The sequence below is a fragment of the Ceratosolen solmsi genome, unplaced genomic scaffold (assembly GCF_000503995.2).
Source record: "Ceratosolen solmsi marchali unplaced genomic scaffold, CerSol_1.0 scaffold35, whole genome shotgun sequence".
Lineage (NCBI taxonomy): Eukaryota > Metazoa > Arthropoda > Insecta > Hymenoptera > Agaonidae > Ceratosolen > Ceratosolen solmsi.
Genome location: NW_011948423.1, coordinates 3,586,355 through 3,603,194, shown reverse-complemented (window position 1 = coordinate 3,603,194; position 16,840 = coordinate 3,586,355). Strand labels below are relative to the sequence as shown.

The 16,840-nt window shown below is 41.8% G+C and overlaps 1 protein-coding gene across 1 annotated transcript; it reads right to left on the bottom strand.

Moving 5' to 3' along the window:
* Positions 1-437: 437 nt before the first annotated feature.
* LOC105362398 (hemicentin-2) lies at positions 438-16,428 on the bottom strand. The gene is made up of 7 exons (XM_011499838.1): positions 16,170-16,428; positions 14,530-14,748; positions 11,047-11,310; positions 5,282-5,700; positions 3,719-3,914; positions 1,576-1,632; positions 438-613 (listed from the first exon to the last, which is right to left on the bottom strand). The coding sequence occupies exons 1-7, from the start codon at positions 16,297-16,299 to the stop codon at positions 438-440; spliced, it is 1,461 nt and encodes a 486-aa protein (XP_011498140.1). The 5' UTR covers positions 16,300-16,428.
* Between the last annotated feature and the right edge of the window lie 412 nt (positions 16,429-16,840).

Genomic DNA, 16,840 nt, shown 5'->3' with positions numbered 1-16,840 from the left:
TCTTATAAAAAATAAATAAACTTTGTATGAATTACATATAGAAAAAATGTCGAGTGGGATTTCACGTAATTATTAATACGTTTAAATTTGCTCTATTTGCTCCGATATATCGTCATTCATAGAGTATCAATATTCGAAAAATTTCATCACAATTAGGCAAAAATTAATAAACACGACTAAGGAAATAATAATTATTCGTCATTATATAAGAATATGAAATATTCCCCCATATTAATCCCTCAGGATACATCGGGCAGGCATGTAAATCTATAAAATCCCCTTCGCTTATTTGATAACAAAGCGACTATCTTAATGAGCCAACATCATAAGGCACAATGAGAGCAAATCTCGGTTATTTATTCATAAGACATAAAAGGTAAATAAAAAAAATCTGGCCCCATTAAAGTAACTAAGAAGACTTTTGTATAAAGATGTCATCAGAAAAGCGGGCGAATAGAGCTCGATCGGCCACTGGGTGTGACGGATTGCAGTAGCAGCGGCAGCAGTAGCGGCAGCAGCAGCGTCATCAACATCACGAGGAAGTTGTTGCGAAGGCACTCGCTTGAATTCACGTCCATGGACGATCGATGGGAGTCGGACGTCACCTGCACGGCTGAAATCGTTTGGGTTCGCTCCGTTAGCTTCGCCCCATAAAGTTCCCTCTATGCTTCGTATCACGGAGAAAAAAAAATTAAAAAAGAAAAAAAAAGAAAAGTTGCGCTTTCCCAGTGTGGGAGGAGCATTCTAAGCCAGAGATCCATTTGCCAGCGATAAAAAAGAATCAAGCGGTCCGGGAGAGTAATGGCGATCGGCCCTTTGAGTACTTAGCATTGCACTCTGTGCCCGGAAGCCGCAAGAGAATTATGCATTAGGAGAGAGGCACTTATTGTGGCGTTAGGTCGTTACTTTAGCTAATTCCATTATCCATACGAGCTTTAAGAATATTCGCCATCACGTGCAAAACACGTTCGATTGTGTTCGATTACACTTACTGTTTAAATGCGAAATTTATCGTTATCAGCAAAATATTCGCGTCGTCGATGAGAGGGGCAAATTTAAGTTGAAAAACGTGGAGGTGAGGTGATGTTTAACAAGGAGAAATGCTTTGTTATTCACACAAATGTAACAACAACACGGCTGTTTAAATAACGGGATTAAGACGCGTCAGAGAACGTCTTACTCTATAAAAGTTAATTTGCTTATGGAAAAGCTTACGGCTAGCGGGGCTTAGTTTCATTAATACGCGAATGCGAATGTTTAGCCGATCGATCGACACTTAATCCAATAAATATTATAATAAGTGAAATTACATAGTGTGCGCGGTTACCGTAAATATATTGAAATACGACGTGCTAATTGCTAATTGCTTGTCGAGTTTTTCAAATTTTCGCGTTCTCGCCTCACTCCAGCACGGGGCTTTTAACCGAATGCTCGGCACTCCATTCTGGGAGATAAGTTTATAAGAGATTGGCGACTCTTACAGCGCACCGTGCGCTAACAAAAAGCTGCGTCATTTTTCTCCGTGAATACGCAGCGCCTGAATACAAATTCTGACAATACAAATTGAAAACTTGCCTGGAGGTATTTGCTCGTGTCCGTCGTTGTCAATTTTGTAGGCCGCCTCTTCCGTCACTGCTTGCCAATGGGAATCAATAGGTGAGCAATGGGCGAGCTATCGGGAATCGGAATCGCATGCGACTAATATGACGAGGGGCAATTTTTAAAATTATGCCGGTTCCAAGCTTAGCTATTATTATTTTATTTATCAATTGCGTAAGGTTCGTGCCGATTGACGCGCGCAATAAATCTCAATTCTTCCGAGCCCATTGAACGGCCGAGCTTTATTATTTACGATGTTAATTATAATTAATTTTTCATTGGCGGGAGCCCTTAGACGGGTTATTTAATGGCAAATTATGGCATCGTGGAAAATCTTTTCAAATCGATGATTTTAATATGATGCCGGAGAGAAACGAGGCTCCAAGGAAAGTAAATGATTTTAAAAAGTAACCCACACTTCGCTCCCTTTAACTCTTGGCATTATAGCACCGATAAAAAATTCATCGCCGGTGTTAAAATTTGAATTTATTATTAATAAGCCCCCAAAATTTACGCCCGTAACATAGTCGTGAAATGTTCAAAACAAAAAATTATTAATTTTAATAGAGAAATAATTGCGTAAGGATTTGTCATACATATAAAGCAAAACAAAAGAAATAAAGACAATTAAAAGTGGCATGGAGGGAGGTTGCCATTCATTAATCACGACCATGACATAATGCACTCTTTATTGCTCTTATACTTTATTTCGCGTCTTAATTGTCGCGTAGATTTTACTTTGAGGTAAATTTAGCTTTCGCATAAGAATAGGTTTGAGAAAGCTCGTAATTTTGTTTTTATTTTAAACGCTCCGTTGCACGTTTTGTTTGCCAAGCGCACTGACAAAACTTTGCCCAAACAAATTTCAACATTAATTGTAATTCAAATTAATTGTAGCACATTAAACCGACGGTCCTGTAACATTGAAACGTCAAACGTATGGCGTTGACGCGTAACGTGTGATAAGTACAACCCGATGGCAATTAAATTTCTATCTAAAGTTTATTTTAAATTGAAATGAAATGAAAAATAAAAATCTTTAAATGGCTCTGGCAGTGAGCACTAAGAAAATAACGAGCGATCCAGGAATTATTAATTAACTTTTACGGATAGTGCACGAATCGTTGCTACGGCTAGCGTTTGTCGTTCGCCTCTTGGAGTTTTCAATTCATGGTGATTTTTAAATATTCACGCGAGCACCGTAGATCCGTGAAACCAAGGGCGGAAACACTTGGTCCATCGTGAGTTTGAAGATCAGTCGGAAAACTCAGCCATTTGATTACGTTCAAGCTCATTCTATACTGTCATAGCTAATAAGTTATATCCTCCATACCAATCGTGTCATTATTTCATTGAACAATAGTGTTCTTTTATCATAAATTTCTTAACACCATTTATCACTGGTCATTAGTTACCATAGAATAGGCAAATAATATAATTACTCGTGTTTGCGTCACGTTAAAAATCGTCATAATTATTATTACTATTATTATCGTCATCGTCATTATAATCATCGTTACTATTATTATTGTTATTATTGTTAGTACTATTGGTGTTATTAGTATTATTTGTTATTATTAGTAGTCGTATTATGATTGTTGGAGTAACGATAAAAATTCGACTGCAATGCGGAGTAATGGACTGCAAAAACGCGCTTTACATTAATTAATACGTATTTGCCATCGATATTATGACCAAAGTCGGATTAGTATTTAATATTCAAAATTTTTAATTTTTAATTAATGAACGAATGAAATAGCATAGATTAAAATTAATAAACCGTCTTAGGTTAAATTAAATTATCGATCTTATTTCGCGCAGAATGCCCGCGCAACAATTAGTTCTCCATTAATTCAAAAGTTTCGCGGTTTTCCGTAAAACGTATTACCGTCCTCCAAATGACGGCATAAGCTACAGAGAATTACAATCTTTGCATCAACGACATCACGAACACCACCCATCGTGTATAATCACAAAAGCCTAATTTACAATAACAGAGTGACTGACTTTCCTTCAGTTGGTTTGAAAATCAAGCCGATCAGTTTATCACTCCCAACATCTCAATCTCTTATCACGGTCCACCTCGTGTTCCCTGTGTCTTGCACGTCGTTTTACTTACTGGTCGCTGGTATCGTGGCGAACCTCAGGATCTTGGATGGGCTGCTCCAGCCGTAATGGTTCCTTGCGAGGACGAGTGCCTCGTACTGCCTGGATGCCTCGAGGCCCGTCAAGTTGAAGGACCTAGCGTGCAGGGGTCCGCCGCCCTCGTTCTCGCTCGGTATCACGAGCCTCCGCCAATCCTCCCGCGTGTCCAGCTGCCGCGTGAAAACGACCATTAAGAAAGCTCGTTCCACCTCTCCCTCGACCTCTCTAAGCTCCCCGCAATCTCAGAGTCACGCACGCGTCGCTTGAGCTATTTGATCAAATCCGAACGAGGCCCCGCCAGGAGGCCACGCACCAAGTGAAATATGGAAATGGAGAAAACAGAGTGCCGTCAAGCGTGCAACTGGTGCGCTTCCTTCCACCTCGTTACATCGACGCTCATTGGACCATCGCGTTACGGGATATTGATTCGCCAACGCGCGCCGGCCGCTGTTAACGTTCTTGTACAAATATTCGAGACTCTGTGTCGGGAATTCGACGTTAATAATATTCGTAAAGCCCTTGCTCTCTCTCTCTCTCTATCTCTCTCTCTCTCTCTCTCTCCCTCTCTCTCTTTAGCCCATCGACCCCTCCCGCCCTCTGCGTCTCATTATGCGCAGCTTTCTCGACCCGCGCTACTCGAGCTCGCGGTACTCGGCCACGAGTGCTATGTGCCACGAGGCTAGAGCTTAGCGCCGTCGCCTCCCTCCCTCTCCTACTCGTTAATTAATTTGCAATGTTAATTAAGTGCCGCGTGTATTTGCATTTCACGCCGCACACATATCACTTTCAAAATAGTTCTCGATAAAATGGCGCCCTATCTGCCGCGCTAAATGCATTTGAGCATATCGAGTTTGCAAAATCCAAGCGCGTTTCGTTATTGGCGCTCACTGTCACTCCACGAGCAAATATCATAAGCGATTTTCCTGGATTTTCAACTTGCTTCCCCAAGGGGCATCCAAGGGAACGTCGTAGGCTTTAATCTCTCATTATAACACATTGAATTGAGTGTAATTCATGACTGGAGTTGCGGTGGGACAGTATTGAGCGCAATTCGTAAATCCATAATTCATAAAGTGCGCGTCGTTCGATAAATTTATCCGCCCGAGCAATAATTGCCTGCTAAATATGGAATCGATGCCCGAAGAAACGCAGGCGCAATTTTAAATCCGCAATTATAATTAATGAATGCGTGCCGAATTATCCGGGAGTATTATCATACTGTTGACCTCGAATGAAACGAATGTTGAAGTGGAATGGGATGCCGCGTACCGGGGGCGGCTCGAGGGTAGACGCCCCGTCCTCTCGGAAACGGTGAAAAATGCCCCCACCCCTCCCTCCCCCGCCACCCCCAGGCAGGCTACTGGCGAGGTAACGCGATCCGCCAACCGCTCGAGCCGATGTCCTTGAAGGGACTCGAGAGGGTCGAGTTGGCTCGGTGAAACCGATCGCGAGCTGAGGAGGAACCGAGCCGCCGCGGTTTCGCACTGACCTCGCACGAGGCTCGCCTTACGCGGTGATGACCGATCGATCGGCTTACCTGACGAAACCAGAACTGATACTCGACGATGGCACTGTAGCTGTCGACCTCCCAAATGAAGTTGTAACTGTTGCTCGATGAGGTGCGGGACTCCTTCTTAAGAAGGGGCGGCTCGGCGAGACCCGAGAGCTCGAAGCCGACTTCGCCACTGCCGATTTCGTTCCGCGCCTTGCATTCGTATTGGCCCAGATCCTGGGCCTGGACGCTGAGGATCATGAGGACGTGGACGTGCTCGGAGGTACCGGGCGTCGACTCCTCGAGCTTGTGCCGATAGAAGCGCCGGGAATACGGTACCTTCTCACCCTCGAAGTACCACTCGACCTCGGCCTCCGGCCACGAGACGACCTGACACTTAAGCTGGGCGCGGATTCCCGGGGCGCTGTGGATCCAGCGGCGTATCGCCGTAACCTCGGGCTTGTCTGTCAAATCGTTGGTCCAGAATCAATGATTTATGGGGGGGGGCAGAGGAAGCCGCGCCATTGTTTGCCTCTCGAACGACTCGTTTTGTTTTTTCAGTCTGGCTGGCGTGGCTTCCCGTGGCTTCCCGAGGCTTCCTTGACGGGTTTCGCGCGCACTACGCGACATATTTGTTATATCGTCGGTAGGCAATTGCGGGGATAACACGAGGATTCGCCGAGTCGTGTCTAAAGGTCATCCGATACGATTGCCGAGATAATTATTTTGAAAGCTTGGCATAGAGACGACTTATTAGGGGCTTGAGTCTACACTTTAAAAATAGTTATTGTTGATATCGATGGTTTATTGGCCATTGTTGGTTGTTTTGTAAAGAGAGATTGATTCGATAGCTCGATACAATAAACGAGTAATATTAAAAATTGATGGCTTTATGGATAGTCGGAGTCCATAAGCCTAATTTAATGCTTTTAGAAAGAATAATTGAGCAATAAAATTTAAGCGTATCTTTATATCGGCACTTATAAAGGCACTTCATGAATGAGTTTTTAAGGTTATAAAATTGGTGAGAGTCGAGGTGAAACTATCTTACTTACGTCTCAATTCAAACATTACTGATAACATTAACACCGTTTATGCTTAAACGAACGAATTAATATGATTTTATGCAGGTTTAGAGGGGCGTTCGTTAGATCGCATTTTTATCGAGTTTAACCAAACACTTAATTATTACAAGGATATATCGTAGTGTGCGTTTTAGGTATCGTAATTTATTTAGAGCATATCTCGTCAATCATTGTCGATAGAATGACCTTTTTTTTCTAAAACGAGGACGCTCGATTTAAACTCGATATTTTTATTTGAAATTATTGGTATATTATACGATTAGCAATAAATAGTTAATAAAATGGTTAATTACCCCGTGTATTAATGATTATTATTGGAATTTGTGCGCGCGCGCGCGCGCGCGTGTGTGTGTGTTTTTCTATTCTTTCTTTTTTTTTTATATCAAGCGACAATTATTTATATGTTTAATTATTGGATGCTCAACATATAAAGAGTTGGGTAAATTTTCGTTACAGCAGATATATTTTGAAAATCGGATTATTTATTATTAAATTCTCAATATTTTCTATCATCTCCATTTCGTTATTTATTCATTTATTGATTTATTCGTCTAACGATTCTTATAACTTCTGTAGCAAAAACCCTATACCATAATTAATGCGCTTATCATAATAATATTTTATTTATTATTATTGTTATAATTATTATTGTTGTTATTATTGTTATTATTTTTTTTATTATCGTTGCTGTTATTGTTATTGCAATTATTGGTTGTATTAATTATGAATAGAATAGAGTAGAGTGTATGCTTGCCTCTAAATTTGATTAGCATAATTTACTTTGAAAATGGCAATTTAGCTAGTTAGGAATAATGCATAACTTTTACATGTTTTATTAATGAAATTATGTTGGGACAATGTGGTGGGGGAGCGAGGGCTAATCGGAAAGGGATATTGTTGGCTAAAGGTTTACGATGTTTCGTCCTGGGTAGGTTTCCCAACCAACTCGACAAGTAAGGCTTTTACCACCATGATATATAGGGAATATAAAATACTGGAACTTGTACACTAACTGTCGAGTTACGTAGTACCTCCTCCTCCTCCTCCCACCCCCACCCCCCTCTCACCGCCAATTCATAGGGTAATAAATGTAAGTGAGCCGTGGTTATTACTCGTCTATACAATAAAATATATTCCAAAAATTATGGAATAAATATGCTAATCACTTTAATCTTAGGTAATTAATAGAATGGAATAATAAGTTTTGCCTTGTATAATGTGAGAGGGAAGGAAGAGAATATTAATTATGTTGTAGAGTAAACGAAAAATATTTCAAATGTTTTTTGTAATATTTGACATAAGTAAACGACACGCGAGTATTTTGTACTTCTTACTGGCACTGCTGACTTTTATTAGCCTAAGACTGTCGAGTATTCTCGTGTCTGACAGAATGGGGAAGCCAAGCGATACTTTACATGATTATGCAAAGTGTAATTTTCCTTAAACAGAAATTGATGATTGTGGATAAGTTGTCTATTGAATTTATACTCAATCGTGGACACGAAGTAGTGTAAATTAGAATTTTAAAGTACAGTTAGTGTGATATTAAAATTCAGCTTAACAACAATGAAAATGAATATTCAAGCATTAGTGAAGTATACGACAAGTCTTTCATTGTCAAGTCATGATATGCATATTCTCGTGCAGTCGCTTCCATAAACTTATATAACAAAAAAAAAAAAAAAAAAAAAAAAAAAAAAAAAAAAAAAAAAAGTAAAGAAAGGAAGAAAAATACCTCTGTAATCTAACTTTTCGAAAAAATAAAAGTAAAAAAGAAATTTATGGCTGACATTTCAATAAACCTCATTGTAAACGTTGTCTAAAGATAATAAGATTATTAAACCAATTTAATCTTGCTATATTATAGGTGCAATATGCAGAGGGAGAGTAAGAGTTTACAAATTGAGTTTTGAAACACTTGACTGTTAAGGAATTTAAATAACTATGGGATAAATATGTGTACAGCATACCACAATGATAATTGAAATAATAATAGATGGAAGCCGGAGGAATATTTTTGTCGCGCATTTCAACGTATTATATTTACAAAATACCATGAAAATGACAAATGGATTACGAACTTCACATACGTCCAACTTACAATTCAATAATAATAATAATAATAATAATAATAATAACAATAGCAATAACAATAACAATAACAATAATAATAATAATAATAATAATAATATTAATAATAATAATAATAGTAATAATAATAATAATAATAATACATTATGATTTATATATTTATTTATTTAGCACTACTACTACTACTACTACTACTACTACTACTACTACTACTACTACTACTACTACTACTACTACTACTACTACTACTACTACTACTACTACTACTACTACTACTACTACTACTACTACTACTACTACTACTACTACTACTACTACTACTACTACTACTACTACTACTACTACTACTACTACTACTACTACTACTATTACTATTATTTTTATTACTACTATTAATACATGGTAGAGCGTTGATGTTTTAATAAGTTTTTCCAACATCAGTAGCACGTCGAAAGTCGTAATTTTACTTTTTCGCTTGATTTCCAGGGAAAATAATTCGGAATCGTTGGCATACCCTGCCCCCATCCCCCATCTCCCATCAACCTAATGGATGATATAATTTACGTTAATGGTCAAATGCCTAATGAAACACAATCGTTCAATTATAACCTCGATGATTATTATTATTATTATTATTATTATTATTTTGATCCCTTATCATTGCCGTCGCAGTGGTTTATTAGTTGCTGTGCGAATATTAACGATGAGTTTAAAATATTACAACGGTAGTCGAATGGTGGAGAGAGCACGAGCGACAAATATTTGGTGCAATTCAGGTCGGCAATATGATTGACAGAGGAACATTCAATCGCTTTTATGCAGTAAAATAAAAGCCTTGTCGGTATATATGTCGTATGTGCATTTAAGCGTCAACAATCTTTCTATTTACAAATCCTAAACCGGCGAGATGCTTTTGAAAGCAACAGTCGACCCTCTTTACGAGCTACTTCCTGTTTCAAAATAATTCCAAGTTAGTTACATGCATATCAAATATATACAATTGGAGTGGAGCGAGTTTTGAAAAAGGCTCACGTTCGGTACATTGCACAATAATAGTAGTAATTTCATTAAATGAATTATTCAGGCTTTATTAAATATTTTATAGCCCGCGAACAGATTCTATGACTGCTTTACTATTTTAAAGCTACGTGATATTAACTAATCAAGCTTTGATTCTTCGAGCGCTGTGCCTCAATTTAAAGCAAAAATGCTATAAAAAATTTTAATTTGTATGATAAATCGACTCTACGACCGTAAGTTTTATAGCTGACTATATATTTTTTACGAATGGTCTCTCATGCAAGTACGCAAGTACTTGCGGCCACTTAAGTGCCTAGGAGAAGAAAATTAAGCGCTAATTAGAAGGCTTTTGTGTGTAAGACGTTGATTGTTAGCTTCGTCGCAATTTAAGTTTCATTGTCTTTCTTTAATCATAATTTTACTTAATATGTGGCACATTATCGTAGGTGAAGCGTAATTAATCAAATTCACGAGCAACTTGTTGGATGCGCTGCTGACAGATTTGATAAAATTAATGATTTCGTTGTGTTGGGCGAGGGGCTGAATGGTGAAAAACTTCCACGGCCATATTTTCTAAAATTATACTAAAATTTAGAATAATTTCAAAGAGAATTTTTATACGCGGCGACGATAACGCAGAATAAATCTATCCCACTTTAAGCCGTAAAGTTAATTTTATTCAAACGCTATACACGAGCTCCCACGACCCATCCATCTACATCAAATTCCTTATGAAACTGAAATTTAAATGAAACAAGTTTGCCAGTAAACGAAAATAATGTTGAAAAATTAACTCCCCAGTGTCTGTAACAACGAGCGCGTAACCGCAGAAAAAGTAAAGCAACGAGAACACGTGTTTTTTATAAATATATAGGCTCTTCTAGATGATCGAATATACCAAGTAATCACATATTCTTGTGACTTTTGCGAAAACTTTAAAAACCAACTCCGGCAATGAGCTATGCTCATCTTCTATTATACTTTTATGAAATTATAAAAAAAAAAACGGCGAGCTGAGTTTGATTTATGACGATATGAGATTATCGACGTTTCCAGGTATAAATGTCACAAATAAACTGCATTTATAATAAAATTAAATTCCCAATAAAATTTCTATATCCAGTAAAGAGCTTTTTCCGTGTAATAACTTCGTAAATTATGCAATCTATGTATACATATATGTACACGTTATAATTTAGACGAATGCAAAAGAAGTGAATTACTTTAATCCTCGTTGACGTTTTCAAACTGGAAACGTGCAACAACTTACTCGATGGAATCTCTCTCGTCCTCGTTAATACGACATTTCGTGGCGAAGCGCTTTCCATTAGTATCGCTTATAAAAATGTAAGTAAATAAAAATCCTCGGCAGTGTAAAATTTCAGGTGAACATTGTTGGTTGAGCGAATTAATTAAAAAGCTCCGATTATTGGGATTAATAAAAGCTGTTGCGTGCTTGTTAATAATAATGAGGGCTCGTGTCGTGGGATTTCGTAAGCTTTGCCGATCGTTAAAGGAACGAGGCTCGATAGGCTTAAATATAACTGTCTCCGATACAAAGGGGTTTGCTGACGATTGACGGGGGGGGGGGGTTGCTAAAGCTTTAGAACTCACGCTTGATTTTGAGCTCGATGGTGGCGCGGGCGGGCTCGCCGATGCCGTTGCTCGCCTGGCAGGTGTAGATGCCCGCGAGGTCGCGGCTCATCGCCTGGATGCGGAGCCGCTGACCGGAGGCGAGGATCGGCAGCTCCTCTCCCTGGAAGCTCCAGGCGAGGACTGGCTTGGGCACGCCCTCGGAGACACAGGACATGAGGGCCTCCTCACCGAGGGTGATCTCCAGCTGCCCGGATTCCGGCAACGGCCTCGCGCTCGCCGGATCTAGGCACAAACGACGGAGGCCCGTCCTCGCTTTTAACCTCCCTCCCGGGCGGCAAAGTCCTTTTCATCGGGAGCCGGCGCCCGCCGCTCTCGGTCGCAGTCCCTCGGTCGCAGTCCCCCCTTATCACACCCACCCACCCACCCACCCACACACACACACACACACACACACGCGCGTAAACACGTACAGGCAAACACTCGCGCGCACGCAAAAAGCATGCAACACGCGCACACCCACCCGCGGCATTAGTCACACGTGGCATCATGTGGCCGCGTTAGGTCACCGTCGGATAAACTTTTGCCGGGACCGCGAGCATTTGTTGTCGTCGTCGTCGTCGTCGTCGTCGTCGTCGTTTTCTCTTTATGCCTTGGTTACTTACTTGTCGCGCTCTCACGTGTCGCGTTAAAAGGAGAGGCGTCCCTCGGCATTTTTTCATCAGGGATTTTCTCCTTTCCTTTTTCACGCTCACGATCTGCCTAATGAAATTTTTAAATTCAATTTACCAATCTGGAGAATTCAATTAATGCCGGAGCATTCGTTGCCACGTAGCGTAGAAGCGCATTTAACCGATTACGAGGGATTTTTAGAAATCTTGCCGATTTATTTAACCAGTCGACATCATTATTTCATCATTGAAATTGATGAAAAATACTATTAATATCTTGGGCCATTCGTTCTATCTTATATTCAATCGACAATCCATGTTTTTTTTTTTTATTTTTATTTTTTATAAATTCGTACACACAGCGCTAAAACATATCTCTCTTCCTCGGAACAAGTATATTTGTCTTTAACAGAGTCTTATTGTAAATTTATACTTTTAAACAAATTATGCACACCGCTATTTTTCAGATATATTCTTTTCTTAATTTGCGTTGAAGAAGCGAATGTTACGCATAATTTTTTTTCTCGTGTTTTTATTATCATTATTATTATAATTATTATTTTTTATTTAAGAGCTAAATGGCAATTCAGAAACATTCTTTTTTAAGCATGAAAGAACCGGGCTCTGAAACATATGTATTTTTCATGGAAATAATTAAATGCGTTTTTCGTAGTTAAATAAAATAGCAAAAATAATAATAAAAAAGAAAAAAAAATAATTTATAATAAAATAATAATAAATAAGGGTAAAAGAATAGAGATAGTACATATTGTTGTATATATACGTAACAAAATCATAATGGAAAAAATGCAGAACTACTTTTTAAAATTGTATATAATAACGTTGAATAGTCTTCAGAAACAAAAAAATGAAAAATGGAAGGAAAAAAAACAATTGAAATATTCCAAAGTATGAGTAATTATTAAATTTTATTAAATTAATAATGCCCGTAGTCTAATAAGCACTTAATGCTTTAGAAATCCCCTTAAAAAGATGTTTCAATCATAAATAAGCCAACCTTACATCAAAGTGAATATAGTATTTTCAGAAAATGAGAAAAGATTTCGAGAAAATTGCAAAACATCGATCCACCTCTTAGAAAGTGAGGTCCTTCGATTATTATTTTTTATTTATTTAGTTATTTATTTGTTTTTTAATTTTTTTTTATATTTTTTCCCCGTAAAACGATTGCGATTGATAATGCAATCATCGATAAGATAATGCACGACAGTGGGAAAAGATTCCAAAGTACGATAAACTTTCCCTCGCTTCACCCTAGAATTGCTCTGCGTGATTCTCATGAATTTCCGTTTCAACGACAACGACGACAACGACGACAGCGACGACAAAGACAACAATGACGACGACGACGACGACGACGACGACGACGACGACGACGACGACGACGACGACGACGACGACGACGACGACGACGACGACGACGACGACGACGACGACGACGACGACGACGACGACGACGACGACGACGACGACGACGACGACGACGACGACGACGACGACGACGACGACGACGACGACGACGACGACGACGACGACGACGACGACGACGACGACGACGACGACGACGACGACGACGACGACGACGACGACGACGACGACGACGACGACGACGACGACGACGACGACGACGACGACGACGACGACGACGACGACGACGACGACGACGACGACGACGACGACGACGACGACGACGACGACGACGACGACGACGACGACGACGACGACGACGACGACGACGACGACGACGACGACGACGACGACGACGACGACGACGACGACGACGACGACGACGACGACGACGACGACGACGACGACGACGACGACGACGACGACGACGACGACGACGACGACGACGACGACGACGACGACGACGACGACGACGACGACGACGACGACGACGACGACGACGACGACGACGACGACGACGACGACGACGACGACGACGACGACGACGACGACGACGACGACGACGACGACGACGACAGAGCACATTTTCCCCATTATACTTTTACGACGCATCGTCCTATGATTATCCCGTCGAATATTATGATGATTACGTCAGAAAAAGGAGGGAGCCAATTTAGTAGCTTATTAGGCCTTGTAAAATCTTCCCCCATTATTCTTCCTAACGCATGAAATATCCCATTCGAATAATGCACTAACAGTCGTCAAATTACCTTCATCACTAATGCATTTGATTTCACGCAAATATTAAATTTCAATTTAATTAAATCTCGTCGATCTCGGATTAAATGGCGGAAAAAGTGCGAAACCGAGGCTGTCCCCGAGGCGTACATTCTCGCGGCACTAATAAATCGTAAAGTAAATAAATTATAATGATCAGTGCTAATTAATGATTAATACAATTATTCATTGATTACTGTACATCAATGTCGTGGCCGAAGAATTTTGTCGAAGGGTGAGGATGACGATGAAAAATTCGTCTCTCAAGCCGGAAGCTAAAATCGACGAAATATCCGTACTTCGTTTCTGTTTCGACGACTGCAGCACCACTCGACGAGGCCGGAATTAAACGGGAATCCCCGAATCGGAGTTAATTACTCCGAATCTCGGATCTCGGCTCACTCTGGGAAATTAGGCCCCGCTTAATATTCCCTGGCGCGTATATAAAGTCCCCCGCGGCTTGCGCTCGGCATTAAGCTCAAACGATAAAGCGACGAAATATAACACAACGAATGAGCGGCTTCTTATTGGCAAAGCGCGCGCGCGCGCGCGTGCGTGCGTGTGAGTGTGCGTATGCGTGCGCGTTGGGGGAGTGTGTTATGGGGGCGCAATGTCGATATCTACTCACACATGACCTGGATCTCGTGGACCTGGGTGACGTGGCCCCAGGGCTCGGGCCTCGAAGCCTGGCAGACGTACTCGCCGCTGTCCTCCGGGCGCACCTGCACGAGCTCGAGGCTCCGGTTTCCCCACATCTTCACCCGCTGGCTCGAGCCCGTCGCCCCGGGTTCGTCGCTATCCGCGAGGAGGACGCCGCCCCGCCACCAGCGCACCCGCGTCTGCAGACCTGCGGCACCTTCCCTCTTTATCACCGGCTTCGCGCATCATCGGGGCTCGCGTTTGCACTTGCTCGCACTTGGCTTTACGCCGCGACTTTACACTCTGCACCATTAATGCTCGGCCTCGTTAATCGGACGATCGATGTCCGTGTGCTAAACGACAGCCTCCGATCATCGTCTGGATAATGGCGAAGCCGTGATGCGTGATCGAGGCGTACGAAAACGTCGGAGCTCGCAAGGACAATCGATAGTCGAATAATGCGAGCGATATACTCGTAATACGTATTTTTCACTCCCGTCATTTCCAACGGAGGTTACTCTAAATTTAGAACGCTCTCTATGTCTCTCTCTCTCTCTCTCTCTCTCTCTCTCTCTCTATCTCTCTGCTTTTTATCTTTTTTTACTTTTCTTTTTTATTTATCTCACAAAGTATTCTAACGCTCGGCTGGACTCACTCAGTCACCACAATAAAATTCTCCGAGCTTCATCATTCAAAGTCTATCTCTTCTTCTCGCGAGATTCAGGGATCACAGATGGTCCAAAATGACATCATTCCTGAATAAAGTGAGTCTGATGGATTAAATTACGGCCGCGCTCGTACTTCTAAAATCATTCGGGCAGCGTTTTTTTTTACTACGCAACGATTCTTTACTACGAATTTTTGGAATGAATTTTATACGGAAGACTTTCAACGACGCGTTAATACGAATTTGGCCAAGTATTAACGATTCCCACACTCGTTATAAACTTAAATAATCTATCGTCCTTTTGGAATCACCGGGCAGCTGCCGAGCCTTTGCAGATGGCAGGGCACAAAAAGGCCGGTGAGAAACTTTTGAACCCGCGATTACCTACCTTAAAGTAACGTATTAAAGATTTTATTTTATCAAGATAATATTTCCAAGCTTATTCGCAAATCGCAACTCTATTCTCCAGTAAACGCGCACAAACATCATTTTTCGCAATTTCTTAACGAAGAACCGAGTCCGTCCCCGTGCCGGCCATCACATCGCATCGGATGCCCTAAATCTTTTAATGCCCGCGCGCACTTAAAACACGAGCCTTTCCCTCCTTACCTCTTAGCTACTCTAGGCAAATAAAGCCAAGGAGATCCTCCGATGCCTCCCCCCCCCCTCCGACTAATATTTTATCTCGTCCACTTTACTTATTAGTCGCGGGCAAACACTCGAGCGGAGTTTAGTCTCGAGCAGGAGGTGGGAAGCGCGGCGGTTGAGTGGCTCGATAATCCATCGATCCGCGTCTCGTTGGGGTAATGCTCCGAGAGGGTGGTCGACAAGGCCATCGCGAGACACTTTAGCCGTTGGCAAAAGTAAGGATAAAAGACGCGCGAGACTGTTCCGATCGCGGACGAGTGCAAGGATTAACGTGCGAGCACAGTCGCCGACAGCTGGCCCGTGGCAGCACTCACCCAGGTCCTCGACGTGGCAGGAGGGCAGGTGCACGGTGTCGTTCTCGTAGCTCCTGACGGTGGCGGCGGGACTCGTGCCGGCGTTACAGCCGATCGCCAGGAGCGCGAGCATCAGCCCCAGGGAGATCATCGCCTGGCCGATCTATCGCTCGCGCGACCACAGGACCGACTGTCCTCTATCCCTCTCCACCCCCTTCTCAGCGCGCGCTCGCACACACGCTCTCTCCATCTATCTGTATCTCTCTCTCTCTCTCTCTCTCTCTCTCTCTCTCTCTCTCTCTGTCTCTCTGTCTGTCTCTCTGTCTGTCTATATTTATATATATATATATATATATATATATATATATATATATATATCTATACATCTATCTGTCTCTCTTTTTATCTATCTCTCTCTCTCTCTCTCTCTCTCTTTCTCTGTCCCTCCAACCGCTCGCCTCTTGACGGCATTCTTCACCAATATCGCTCGTGGCCACCATTCCATTCACTAAGCCCGTCTCCTCTCAATTGATGACACAGGCGCACGCGGACGGTGGGACGTAGGCGTGGAAGGAGCGAGCTGCAGCTTGGCTTGCTTTGCCGCGCGGAAAAGCGAGGATGAAAAATTTAACGAACGACGACTTGGCTTATTGTCGATCGCGAGTGTGTACACAGTCGGTCGCTCGCCCGCG